Raw genomic sequence first — 14,265 nt, forward strand, 5'->3', positions numbered from 1 at the left:
AAACCTGATTATACAAAGCTTTTAATATTAGCAGACAGATACAGATTAAAATGACAACAGCTACTCTAATTACAATAATGACTTGAGGACTGTGCAGCCTTATTCGAGGTTTCAGTGGGAGGAAAGTGGGTTATAATGAGAATCTTCTTACGAGCAGTAGCATCTCTGTCAGCTAAGGCTTGTTTCAGCTCTTCTTCCAGCTTCTGCTTCTGCTCCTGACTTGAGGTCTGGAGTTCCTTCAGCTGGGCAGATGACTCCTGCAGCTCTGACTGAGTCTGGGACAGTGCCGCTTGAGCTTCAGTAAGAGCTTTGTTGGCCTGGGTGAGGGAGTCCTGGGTGCTGTGGAGTTCAGCCTGGGTTGCAGTAAGACCGCTCTGGCTCTCTGAGAGTGTTTTTTGGAGTTTTGATTTGGTGTTCTCAGCATCCTTTTCCCACTGTGACCTTAGAGCCTGGGAGAAGGGGAGGCCAAGATTAATTAGAGAGTATACTTCATCAGTTTAATATGTTTGGTTTCCAAAATACCTGATTCAGTGACCTATATGGTCAAAAAAGTACAGTAATCTGATAAAACATCAGTAAAAACAATTAAAGTTTAACCTGCATCTCCTTGGCCTTCCTCTCCTCCATTGCAGCATTCTGCTGAGCTTTAGCCGCCTCCCACTGCTGCTTTAACTCATCTATGCATACAAAGATTCACCCACGTCAAAGAACTTGAAGGTTACATTTGCCACCATGATTTACTTTGTTGAACAGGCTTCTAAAGAATGAGGGTGACTCATCACCCTCATAATGGCACACATGTTGAGTGCACCTGAAGGTAAACATGAAAAAGAACACCACCTGAACAACCAAAAAGCCCTCTTATATGCACTCACTCATGTTTTGTTGGTGCAGCTCACACAATCTTTCCTGCTGCTCCTGGTTCTGCTGTCTGATCTCGTCCAGTTCTTGTCGATGTCGAGCCTGCAGGAGAGCGCTTTCCTGTGCAAACGTGTCCCTCAGGGAGGCCTGGACTTGGGTGAGAGCAGATTCCTGCTCCTGCTGAAAGTTCAAGTGGGAGTGCTCCAGCTGGGACTTGTGGGCGCTGGTCAGACTCAGATGCAAGGCTTCAAGCTCAGCAGCCTTTTGGACCTAGAGGAAATGAGGGCATACCTCTAAAGGGGCACTGCATGACATTCAGACATTAACATGGCACTCTTATCCTCTATACATATTTATAACAACTGCACATTAGCATGAAACTCAACTCCTAAATCCCTGATGTTGCAAATACCTGAATAAATGACAAAATTAATCTGACAAGGAAATGGTTATGTAATAGAGGGTAGATGCTACACTGACTCCATAAACAGTATACCTGTGCATGCTGCAGCTCTGCCTGGTGGGCAGTCTCCAGGCTCTCCTTCAGCTCAGTGGACAGCTCTGTCCTCAGCTGACTCAGCTCCTGGTTGTGTTTGACAGTCAGCTCTGAAACCATCCTCTCATGTTCACGTTCAGTCACCTGGAGTGGAGACACAGGACACGCAAAGAGCAGAAACATGATAAAAAAAAAAAAAAATCAGCAAAATAATAAGGAAGATAAATAACACAATTTGTGAAATAATGGCTAAAGAATATGAAAACTCTGTCACCTGTTTGATGAGGCTGATCTGTCTCTTCTGTTCTTCCTCAATAACAACCTGCTTCTTCAGCAGTTCTGACTCCAGGTGAGAGTTCAGCTCAGAAATCTAGGAATTAATGCAAACAAACAGCAAGGACATGAAAAAGCAATCACACCAAAGTTAGACCCACTATAGCTGCAACGTTCCTTTAACCATAAGCATATCAAATCTTAATGCTCATCAATGAAACAGTTCCTTTCAGGCAGTCAGTTTTAACTGATCATTTCATAAGTGAAAGTAGAACAAAATGACGGGAACTTTGAAAGCTTTTATTGTAAATTTACAGCTGACTGCTTTTCTATATCAATCTCATGCCTCAGAATCACATAACGCCTCAGTTACTCGGTTTTCATGATGAAATTAACTTCTTTTAAAGTGCAACTACATGTTCTTCCTCCAAAGTAGCTGCTCTGTGGTTCCCATGGACATTAATAGAGCATCAAGAGTGCAGTCCAATGTTTGGGTGGATTGGCAGCAGTCTAGTTTCAGTTACATTTTGGAACTTGTTGGGTTGGAGGAATTAAAAATAATCTGTTTTGATTTTTAAATTTTGCAGCTACATTCTGCTTCAATAATAGCCATCTAACACTCAAGGTCAAAATGTTGCTCCGGATAATACCACTGCCGGGATTTGGTCATATAGTCTCCCCCAGCAGTGATGATGTCCAGAACAACACTCCCTCTCATTTGCATTGGTTGAAAAACTGATCCAGCTCATGGTAAAAACTTCACTTTAACTCACTTTGTTTTCTCCAGCCAAAAGGAGAACATTTATAAACACAAAGGGTTTTTTATGCATAATTTTAGGGCTGACAGCTTCAATTCGATTGGTCGATTAATTAATCGGAAAGCTTTAGGTCGACCAAGATCACCCTGGTCTCTCTCTGCATCTCTCTCCTCCCTCTCTGCATCTCCCTATTCTCCCTTTCTGCATCTCCCTCTCTGCATCTCCATCTCCTCCCTCTCTGCATCTCCCCCTTCTCTCTATCTACATCTCCCTCTCCTCTTTTTCTGCATCTCCTCTCCTCTCTTTCCATTTACATCTACATCTCCTCTCTATCTGCATCTCCATCTCCTCCCTCTCTGCATCTCCCCCTTTTCTCCATCTACATCTCCCTCTCCTCTTTTTCTGCATCTCCCTCTCCTCTCTCTGCACCCCATCTCTTCTCTCTCTGCATCTCCCTCTCCTCTCTCTCTTCATCTCCTTACGAATAAAGAGTTACTGATTTATGTTATGCAGTGATGACAGCAACCTCTCTTTAGAAGCTGGAGGCAGCCTTTGGTTCAAGTGTGACTGAAGATTTTCCTTCTTTTTTTAGCTTTGTTACTTCTTGATGCTACTGGTTGTTAAAATAATGGTGATAATACAATTTTAAAAGGTGAAGTTTTAAAAAGTGAAGCATCCTTTACTCCTTTTAAACCTTTAACATTTTATAGTTTTGGTTCTCCCACCTCTATTTGATGTTTCTCCTTCAGGTCTTTAATCTCCTGTTGGTGAGATGTCTTCAGTCTTTCTGTAGCCTCCTCCACTGCCATGGCCTGCTTCTGCAGGAGAGCCTTCGCCTCCTCCTCCCTCTCCCTCCTCTGCTCCTCCAGCTGGCGCCTCATATCAAGAAGATCTTTTTCCTTCTCTTGTTTCTCATCTTCCCATTTCTCCCTCTCTTCAGCCAACTGTAGAGATGATTAAAAGAACACCATGTTAGTCTCCAGCCAGCTGTGAATCAACTAGGACTGAATTAGAAACAAGAAAAATGTCTTTCAACATCATCTCACCTCGTCATCCTTGTCCTTTAGCAGGCTCTCGAACTGTTCCAGTTCCTCTTCTAAGACTTGTTCCATTTTTCTGATCCGTTCGTCCATCTCCTCTCTTTTCCTCCGGCTCTCCTCCTTCTCCTGCATGGCTTTGGCTTGAGCCTCCTCCAGGTTGGTTAAGGTTTGTCTTAAACAGAGGACCTGAGATTCCAGTTCATTTTTCTTCTTTTCTGCACTGTCCAGACAGCTCTGCCTCTTCTCCAGCTCTTCCTGCAGTCTTTCTACCTCTGCCTGAACCTTGACAAACTGTGTGCGAGTTTTTTCAAGCTCCTTTAATGTTTCTTCTTGCTCCACAGTCCTTTGATCAAGTAGGGCTTCAGTGTTTTTGTGTGTTGTTTTTGTCTCCTCTAGCTCTGACATGAGATGTTCACACTCAGCCTTGAGAAAGGAAGATAAAGAAAATCATATTTTTTTTAAATTGTGCTCATTCTTGTGTCACTGTATTGCTAGTTTATTTGAGCACATGCAATCAATCTAAACCTAAACATGTGCAGTGACTTCAGTGCTGCATTCTGATAAAGCTGTTGACACAAAACCACTTCACACATGAGTATACCTGTAGTGTTTGGAGTTGTTTGTCATCTTCAAACTCCAGGCTCTGTTTAGCAGACTTTGAAGGCTCCTTTATCCCCTGCAGAGACAGCTCAAAAACCTCCTGCTGTTTCTGATGAGACCGGAGTGCAGCCTCCTTCTCTGACTCATTTTGAAGCTCCCCTACCAGTTTCTGTCCCTCTTCTGATGGAGACACATCAGGAAGCAGCAGGGAGGTTTCAGCAGCTTCCTTTCCCATAAACATGACAACATTTTCTCTTTCTTCCATTAAGGCACTCAGTCTGTTCTTCAGGTTATCGTGTTCATGGGTTTTTGAGTTCATTTCCTCCTCAATATGTCTCCTTTTCTCCTTCTCCTCCTCAAGTTCCCAGAGAGCCTGTCTGAGCTCCTCTGTTACCTGGGCCCACCTGAACATAAAAAGACAGTTTTAAGTTTAATCAACTCATAAAGTGTTGTCTTTGAGCAACTACTAAAGACTGGGTCACTTCACAGGAGACAATACATCTATCAAATACCAGTACATGAGCTTAAAGCTCCTGTAAGGAGTGGTAATAAAACTGACTGAAATTGATTGTTGGATCTCCTTATGTGGTCCTCAAAATCCAACAAAACATCGCCACACACACAAAAAATATTTCCAAGTGATGTTTTTATCATTTGCTTTGGTTTAGGCTGAGTGTCAGATGAAGTGACAACAACCATAAAAAAACAAACATTTTACATGACAAAAATCACCTAAACATACATTTTTGATTGTCAAAGTAAAGTAGAATGAGATTCATTTGTGAAAACAGACAACTCATCCATGCATTGGAAGAAATTAAATTAAGTTGACATAAAACAAAATTTGCTTTGAAACAAGTTTTCTGATAATCTTCTCAAAAAATGAAAGAGGAGTTTGCTTGGCTAGACTTTTGTTTTACTTGGTAAAGAAACCACATTAGGATGAACTTTTCCCCTCTAAATAAAGTTGGCATATATCGTTTATAACAGAAAAAAATATTGATCTTAAAGCTCTTGTGAAGGGTTTTAAGCTAGCTATGAAACCGACTGAAATAGGAATAAGCGATAATACGGTAATACCGTATAATGGGGTATTAAAAAAAAAAGCTACGAAATTGTTTTAATCACCATCATTAAGATGGTGTTGTGTGATGAGTAAATATTTATACTAAATTCCTCTTGAAAGTGTATTTTACCACCAGCAGCACCACTGCTTGTGTGTGAAGATGCTTTAAAAGTGATAAAAGAACTCCTGCTAATGATGTCAGGCTAATTTGTCGAACAACGAAAGGCGTGCATACTGGCGCATTTATATTTGTGCGCCATGGCCTGGCACAGCTCTGGCACCTTCCTCTGGTCCTCTCTGAAGTCAAACTAAAAAACGTCGACTGCTGCTTGTAACATGAACCACGGCAATGTATGTTTGAAAAAACTTCAATTCTTCTTCTTAATCTTCTTGAAGATTAGTAATGAGTAGAGGTGGAAATCTTTAGGCACCCCACGACTCGATTTGATTACAATTCATTGGGCAACAATTTGATTCTTAATCAATTATTGATGCACTTTGATGCACTAATTTGCTTTTTACAGTTCTGCTGGTCTCACTGTGTCCAACATAACAAAAACATTACATTTGTCTTTAGAAAAAAAAAAAAAGAGAAAAATTAGATTTCACTATCTGCTAATGGGAGATGTGTGTAAAGTGAAAAGTTACAATTGCAATTTCAGGTTAGACCGCTAAAATCTGAACTGTTCACCCTTGAGTCAAGATGAACCTTTATGCAAAATTTGAAGAAAATCTTTCCAAGCATCCTTGAAATATCACATTAAAGAACGGCAGGAAAATATAATGGCTCGACCCTTGGCTACTCCCAGTGCAGAGGCATAAAAAATTTTTCAAATGAAAGCAGGAAGAGACTTATCAAAAACACTACATGCACATGGACTGATAAGATTAGCAAAGACATTAGGAGTACTATTTTGTCCAAAAGCGTCAACAAAATCAACACAAACCAAAAGTTCCTCACAGTAGAACTACTGCAGACAAAAAAACCTAATTAACTTCCTGCTCTAATTAACTTTCTCACCTGCTTCTGGCCTCCTCCAGCTCCTCAGCACTCTTAATGACTTCCTCCCTGAGCACACTTAGGTCCCTGTCCTTGAGAGCCAGCTCCTCACGGAGCTCCTCACACTGCTGACTCAGCAACTCTTTTCCCAGGTCCGTCTCTCCATAATGATGCTCAGATAGTTTACTCAACTCCAGCTCATTGGAAGTGGAGTTCTGAAGCCACTGGGAAAGAGAATTATCCGCTACAGGGATTCCAGGGGAGCATGACGGGCTTGAGTTGTTTGGGAGGTCGTTTACTTCCTGAAGTCGGTTTGATATTGACAAGAGTGGCTCATCTCCCAACATGTCACTGTTCAGCTCAAAACTGTGAAGAAATGCACAGACATAAATTACTGAAGTAGCCTATAACAAGACAGAGAGATACACTTAACCCTTTATCTAACCTGTAATCTGCAGCGACGTCCAGCTGACCGCAGTGTTCAAAGCTGTCATCTATCAATGAAGACCTGGAGAGTGCACAAGTAGCTGAAGACAGATAACGCTCCATCATGATATCTCCAGGTGATGATACATTCATGCCGTCCTCATCAGGTCCATTTTCCTGATTGGCTTCATCTGCACCAATCATTTCATTGGAGCTAAAACCAGCCTTCACCTGGTTCTGCAGATTCTTGGAAGCTTTCAGTCCCTTGACCTCTTCTTCTCTCAACTTCAGCTGTCTCTCCCGCTCCTCCAGCAGCTGCCTGACTCTCTCCACCTCCTCTCTGTGCTCCTCTTTGAGCTTCTGCATCTCCATCTCCTGTCTCTGGAGACAGAGAGCAGAGCTGGCTACCTTCTCACTAAAACTCTTCTGTGCATCTTCCCCCTCCTGAAGCCTTTTCCTCAGGTCCAGCACTTCTGCGTTCAGCTTCTCCTTCTCTGCTTTGTGCTGCTGAAGCTCAAGGCACTGAGTTTGGAGTAAACTTAACTGATTCTGGAGCTCTTGCAGCTGTGCCTCCCTTTCCTTTCGCTCCTCTTCCCTGCTTCTCTTCTCATGCTCCAGTAAAGAAAGCACATTTTGGTATTTCTCTATCTCATCAGCTAGTTCAGCACATATCCGTTGGCTGTTCTTTCTTTCCTCCTCCAGCTCGGCCCTTAGTGTGCACAGAATATTGTCTGTCTCACTGTCCTCGTCTGCACTGAAGTTTTCAACACCTGACATGGCACTTGGACCTGCCCTTGAAGATCCCTCCCTCTGGTTGAGTTCTGTATCTTGGGAGTGGAGGCCATGCTGCTGTTGCTGCTGTACATGATTGTTGAAGACTTCAGCTCCTGCCTGATTTTTGATGCGCAAAAAGTCTGCACTGGTCTGTGTGAAAGAAAACTCACAGGTTATCCAACAAATTTTTAAGCAACATCTTTGAGCATGCTTATGCTCCTACATTGAAGCTGAACGGTAGTCTATACTGTAGTCCTGCAAAGTCCTGTTGACATGCACTTCCTAAAAATGTAACTACATGGCAAAATGCAGGCACTCTCCATGGCCTGTGATTGGTCCACTGGTTAGTATGTCTACAGGCACATTATGCATACTCTGGAGTGAGATAAATGGCTATAGAAGGGGGTATGACTTGTCCAATCTACTTGCAGACATCTGAAAATATCAGCAGATTATGCATTTCAGTAGCAAGACATTTTTGGAGCCATTATTGTTGCAAAACTATTTGCAAATGTGCTCAACGATCAGTACACAAATCTGCAAATGCATAGACTTACAAAGGTGTGCACAAACCTACAAATGCATTTACAGATCTGCAAATGTCCGTAAAGATCTGCAAATACATGCAAAAATCAGCAAATTTGTACAAAGATCCACAAATGCACGCACAGACCTGCAAGTGTACATTTGCAGATATGCAACAATAATAGCTCTATTGACATTCCCCTGTTAAAAGGTGATACTGCGGCTCTCTTCTTCGCAATAACTCAAGTATAATCAACTGTTGCTAGATATTTATCACTCCAACTTCAGCATAATATGCTTGGTTTCAGTTGCTGTGGTTTCTTGTACATACACCAACAGGAACACAAACTTGCATAATAACAGCACTGCAGATTGGGAAATGTATTGCACTGGACACAGTGCAATACATTTCCCACAGTAGGTCAGTGTGGCATAGTTCTAGCTTACACTTGACACAAACGCTGAAACCAGACTTTAGCTCTTAGCAGCTCTTACCTGCTGCAGCTGCCTCTGTAACGCCTGTATCTGTCCAGCAAGCGACTGTGCCTCCAGCTGCACCTGGTCTCTACTCGCCAGCGCCTCCTGCAGGTTGGTGCTGAGCTTTGCAATGATCTCATTACGCTTCTCCACAGCCTGCTGTAACTTCTGTTAGGAAGGTTAAAGCATGAGTTAATGTGGTTATAGAAACTTATTTTCTCTCAATGCTCAGAGTAGATAATGGAGTATAGAATGGATTTTCTTTTCTGTAGAAGTGTCTATTGTCTCTGATACTATAGTGTCATGTATTTTATTTCTAGTATTGCTTTTCTGCTATTCTTGTGGTATTTTCTGTTGGTTTTTGGGTTTAGCTAAATCTGAAAAAACAAATATAACCTAGCATGAATTTCTACCATAGACTGTATCAAGAAGGGACAGCGTAACACCTACAGTGACATCAAAAGATTCAAAGGTTGTCTTCTGATTGCAGGGTTTCTACAGGAACTCTGACATTAATGTCAATTAAGGCCGCAACGATTGGTCACCATAATCGATTATGTTGACTATAAAAATTAGTCAACACAGAAATTCAAGTGTCGACTAATCGTATGATTGTTTTTGATATTGGTGAAATCAAATACCGGCCTGTAAAAACTCATCTGTACTTGCAGTTCACTACTCAAAGAAGAGAGCCAGCCTCACACCAGAACATGGTGACATGTTGTTCCTGTACTGCAATTTAAAGAAATTCTAATCTATTGTTTAGTCACTTGGGCTGGAAGTTTGATTTGTTTACATTAAGCTTTATTTGTACTTTTGGACTTTGGATGGGCTATTTGCTTTATTTACTTTTATGGACATACCAGTCACTTTAAAGAAAGCCATCCTTTAGTTATTTGTAACCTGCAAGGCAGGTGAATGCTACTATTTAAATTGCTACTATTTATATAAAATGAGGATCCAGAACAGCATGCAAAATGATCGCGATTAGTCGACTGATCGCAAAATTTATTGACAGATTTGTCGACATAAAAAAATAATCATTAGTTGCAGCCCTAATGTCAACACTTTAATACCTTTTTCAATAACCTCTCCATACATTTTAAGACCCTGTAACATCTTTATTTACATTAGCAACACAGTAATGTATGTGTTTTTGCTTATTGCAATATAAAAATGTGACAACATGGAAAAGAAAATGCAGATATTATTTCTTATTGTATGCAAATTAACCTTTTTCGAGCATTATGAGATTATGAGAAAAAGACATTGGTTTGATAGCATAAAAAGCAGCAGGCAATAGAAGGCCTGATTTGTCTACTTAAGAGGCCTAAAAGTAATACTATAATCTAGTACCCAATTACAAGTTTTTCACTGCAGTTAAGCTTAAAAGTTCAACAGCTAGACCTTGTATTCCTGTATTTAAAACCTCCTGAGACCTGAGCTTTTGTTTGCAGGGCATTTTAAGTTTCTCTCATTTATTTAGGATAAACAGGGCCTGATAAGTTATGACATCAGCTTTGCAACAACAGCAATCTGATCTTCATAAATGTGGGAGGCGGCTCTAAATCAGCACAAAATTGTGCTGCAGTGCTGAGCTGAGGTATAACTGTGGAAGCAATGTAACGTGAATACCACAGCCCTTCCAGCTGATGCCTACTGCACAGACTCTGGTCCAACCTGAACAACGCAACAGTGCTTGTCACATTTGGTTTTTGGCTTTATATTTGTACAATGGGTGGGACTTGAGGCACTTTGTCCATGTGTATATACAGCTTATTCTTTCTTCCTTTGAGTTTTGGACTGTTGTTGGAATCTACATTTTTCTGTGCTGTGAAAACAGGAAGTTAGGGAAGCAGGTGTTGCAGACACAGCAGTCAGTAGAGCTCAGTAAAAGAGCATTCAATTACACTAGAAGTAACAGGTCAAACACAATGGACACCATAGCCAAGCAAATTTAAAGCACTGAATTCACAAAATGTAAATTTAGATCCGTAATAACATTTCCACAATAATTTTGCACATGCTACAGAATGCAGATAAAACATGCCACGTCCTCACATCAGTGCAGCCATACAGAAACTGAAGACAGTTTCATTACCCCTGGGTTGTTGATGACACATACAGACACACATTTCCTAAAGCGCTTAAATCAAACACACAGCAAAACCACAACAAGACAAGACTATCGTTATTGTGTGTATAAAACAGCATGAGGTGATGCTGATCTATGAGTCCAAACAGACCAAAAACAACCTACACAAAGGTGTGTGCACAGGATCGGTAAAAAGTTTTAGATCCCTGTTTCCACTGTGTGAGTTTAGAGCCAAGGATTTATTATACTAAGTATGTATTCATGACATTAAACCCATCCTCTTTAACTTGTCATATAAATTCATACTTAAGCCCTGCTGAGTCTTTAAACTGTTTTACTCCAGTGCTTTAAAGAACCATGTTAATAGTGTCACACTGTGTATACCTTAAGCTGTTCTCTGTCAGTGAGTGTGACTAGTTCCTCCTCTGTACAGGACAGGCTTTGCTCTGGGTCGGGGTCCTGATCCTTCCTCTGCTGATTTTGCCCAACTTTTGATTTCAACGGTTTCTGGGGTTCCTAAAGGAATAAAAACATGCCAAGAAAATCTTAGCGCAGTAAAACATGTGCCACAATTGCATCTCATGTTGTGTCTGAACTTTCCTTTTGAAAAAGGCAGTACATAGTGCCACAGTTAGTCCTGGCCAGGTTGCTATGACAACAGGCCCTACAGGCAACATGATGGTTAGTGACCCATTTCTCTAATGTATGTTTACTGAGCAAGGGGCACGGACCACTTGTTAGTGAGCAAACAAAATCAGACGAAAAAAATGGAGGTCAGGAATTATGACCTGTGAATAATGGCAGTAATGTCACACAATGAAGCATTTAGGTTAATGCAAACGAATACATCTGCATAAATCAGATTTATTTAGTTTCATCTGTGACTCCATTACTGATGGATGACTGGTGGTCTTTAAAGAGATATTTCAGTGTTTTTGAAGTTGGGTTGTAGTACTTGGCAACAGCAGTGGAATTAGTCTCCTGTGGTTTTGTTGCCTCTTCAAACAGGACACAAGGAAGCTAGGCTATACAGCAAAGATGGGTATGATTTCTATGCATAATTTATAAAGTTTAAGGTAAAAATGGGCCAAAACATAATGTCGGTTCAAGTGTGTGCTGCATCAAAAATGTTTGAAGAATTTTAATTTTCAACCAGAAAGCCTCAGTGTTTGGCACTATTTGCAAAACACAGCTTTTCGCATTGCAATGCAAGCTTAGGCTACGTGTTCTTCCATTTCTGCGTATCCAATCAAGTGTTTAGGTCTTGCACTGAGACAACAACATAGATGGAGAGCTATGAGAGCAATGCTTACTTTGAGCTCATGAACACAGAGAGTCGCTGATGTCGAAAAAGGGACTTCACAACATTTTTTCAGGATAACAGCTCACAGACGCCTGCGGTCTGCATCACTCCCCATTCTGAGTTCCTGCATTTCTGGAGGCAGGTATTTTACCAACCTTACTCAACTTTCAGGGGACAAATTGCTGAAACCAACCCGACCAGAAGAGCTGAATAGAAATTTGACAATTAGACAAGCTACAGTTGGCACATGTTAACTTTATGAAAACAATGCATCAACTGCAGAAGTGGAAAGCTGAGCTGAAATAACTAGCTTTTGTTTAGTTTATTGTTGTTTCCTATGACAAAGCCTGTGGACACAAACAGCTGATCAGATATGCTGAGGTGGAGGAGTACATAGTTGGTAGGTGAAGCTATCACTACAAAATATTGCAAACACAAAGGCTTTCTTGGTGAAAATATAAAGCGTCAAAAACCTAAACATGACGTGCATGAGCCAGCATTGTTTTCAGGCCATTTTATCCCAAACCCATTAAATTACGTGGAGCAGTTGTACCCCTCTATAGCGCTGTATAGCCTAGCTTCTCCAAGCACATCCTGTTTGAAGGAACAATGCTCAGTGTGATCTTTGGAGGTTAACGCCACTACTACTGCAAAGTACCTTATAGCAGGGGTTCTCGGCGTGGGGGCTGGTACCCCCACAGGGATTGCAAGACTCTAAAAGGAGGTCGCTAGATACCTTCCAAAAAAACAAAGAATCTTTCTAAAGGATTTAAAGCAGCATATTTTACCCATTTTTATTTGTAAAAATGCAAAAAGTAAGTTAAATGTAAATTAAAAACCTGGTCATTTGGTGAGATCTATGCTGAAAGCAAAGGTTGTTAAAAAATCTCTTGAATTTAGTCTGCACATGACTATTCTTGAATGTGCACAACTGATTTCAACTATACTTAAACCACCTTTAGATACAGTGGGGCCCCTGGTCTCTAGGACCATTAATTTGGAGGTCAGGTTTGAGAACCCCTGCCTTATACAGCCGAGGCAAAACATCTTCAAGAACGTTAATCAAGTCCAGTTGCCCCTTTAATAAAGACATGGATACCTTAAACAACCTAACTTCAAAAGTACAGATATATATCCCTTTAAGCAGTAAGTGGTCTACCTCATGGCTGGTCTTGTTGTTCAGTTCCTTGTTGTTTGCTGTAGGAAGCGGCGCTTCTACGTGACGGTCTTGCGTCGCGCCGTCATTCTGCGCGTCATTCTGGCCCTTCCTCTTCTGCGTCTTTTTCGGCGCCCCCGCACCGTTGCCTTGCGCCCGCTTCTGTCGGTAGCTAGCAAGCTGCGCAGGAAGGACAGCGAGAGGTAGATGGACACGTAGGTGAGGACCACTGAGCACCACCACACTAACAGCATGGTGAAGCTCAGGAGTCAAGAGTGACAGAGAACTAGAGTCCAGATTTTTCTCCTTAACTGACACATGAAAATCAGAACAACGTGGTGATATCACTGCATTAGAATAAATACATGGCTGTTAATGTTGGTGATGATCTCAGCTGAAGAAATTAGAAGACTAACAGCTGTCATTCTGAGCAGTCAGAGTTGTGAAAAAAAAACAAATTAAGCAAGAAGAAATCCCAAACTCAACCCCAAAGTACACGACACCACAGCCTGAAAAGGCAGAGGAGTTCAAAATGAGGTTATGCTAAATATTCTCAAATCTCCAGAGAGCTGTGTCACACCCATGAGAAGTGCAGATTTTAGTGACACATATTGGGTAGCCTCTCAGCAGACAGGAAACAGCACAAGGTTATAGGAGAAAGTAGACACTCATCTCAGCCACTTTCCAGTTTCAACTTGAAGGAAAAGTCAGAGACAGTCACGCAGGTGAAATCAAGGTATTCGAAGTGACACAAAGTTGTCCGTGTAATCATGAACGGCTATGAAAAAAAAAAAGAAGAAAAACAACGCAGAAAACAAAACAGTATGAACCTGAGAAGTTCACTCGAGGTTAAAAAATAATCTCCAATTAAGCCACGATATTTCAAATTCCAGAGGGACCATTTTGTCCAAATCCAACTCAGGCCGTTTCTCTCAGCAAAACACTCCTGTGTTTTTAATATCCGTCTCTTTCTCTCTCTCTCTCTCTCTCTCTCCGCCGGTCCCTCTTCTTTAAGCTGCTTAAATCAGATTACAGCGGTTGACATTGTGACAGGGACCCTCATGAAGCCTTACATCAATAACTGACAGTCAACCATCGACTTCCTCTCTTGCTGGTGCTCACATCTGTCAGCTCCTCCTTATCAGGCCGGTTGCTCTAGTGTCCAGATGAAGATCTCGCAGTCTGAAGGCAACAATAAGCTGAGCCCTTTCATCCTAAAACTCTCTGCCACGGCCAACGTACAGTGCAGTGAAATCCACAAACACTGGATAGTGAGTGGATGGCATGTGTCTAGACTAAGGGAAGAGGGTGGAGACTGGGAGATGCATTCACATGGAGAGGAGGAGACAGAGCTGTGTGAGATGAGCTGCATCCCAGTGTGCAAGCTCAATTCAATTTGAGATCGCACGGCCATG

General features: G+C 41.5%; 1 protein-coding gene across 4 annotated transcripts in view; it reads right to left on the minus strand.

Moving 5' to 3' along the window:
* The window catches only part of pcnt (pericentrin), a 65,571-nt gene that overhangs the window by 48,047 nt on the left and 3,259 nt on the right, over positions 1-14,265 (minus strand). For 3 of the 4 annotated variants that reach the window (XM_041812304.1, XM_041812303.1, XM_041812302.1), the window contains 13 exons: positions 12,854-13,030; positions 10,776-10,907; positions 8,315-8,464; positions 6,540-7,444; positions 6,116-6,460; positions 4,030-4,432; positions 3,435-3,851; positions 3,114-3,332; positions 1,632-1,727; positions 1,358-1,501; positions 876-1,131; positions 598-677; positions 152-449 (listed from right to left, as the gene is read on the minus strand). In XM_041812304.1, coding sequence (XP_041668238.1) covers positions 152-449; positions 598-677; positions 876-1,131; positions 1,358-1,501; positions 1,632-1,727; positions 3,114-3,332; positions 3,435-3,851; positions 4,030-4,432; positions 6,116-6,460; positions 6,540-7,444; positions 8,315-8,464; positions 10,776-10,907; positions 12,854-13,030 — 3,622 coding nt within the window. The remainder of the gene's footprint in view (positions 1-151; positions 450-597; positions 678-875; positions 1,132-1,357; positions 1,502-1,631; positions 1,728-3,113; positions 3,333-3,434; positions 3,852-4,029; positions 4,433-6,115; positions 6,461-6,539; positions 7,445-8,314; positions 8,465-10,775; positions 10,908-12,853; positions 13,031-14,265) is intronic. The other variant, XM_041812305.1, reaches the window with a different exon arrangement.

This window comes from Cheilinus undulatus, linkage group 18 (assembly GCF_018320785.1).
Source record: "Cheilinus undulatus linkage group 18, ASM1832078v1, whole genome shotgun sequence".
NCBI lineage: Eukaryota > Metazoa > Chordata > Actinopteri > Labriformes > Labridae > Cheilinus > Cheilinus undulatus.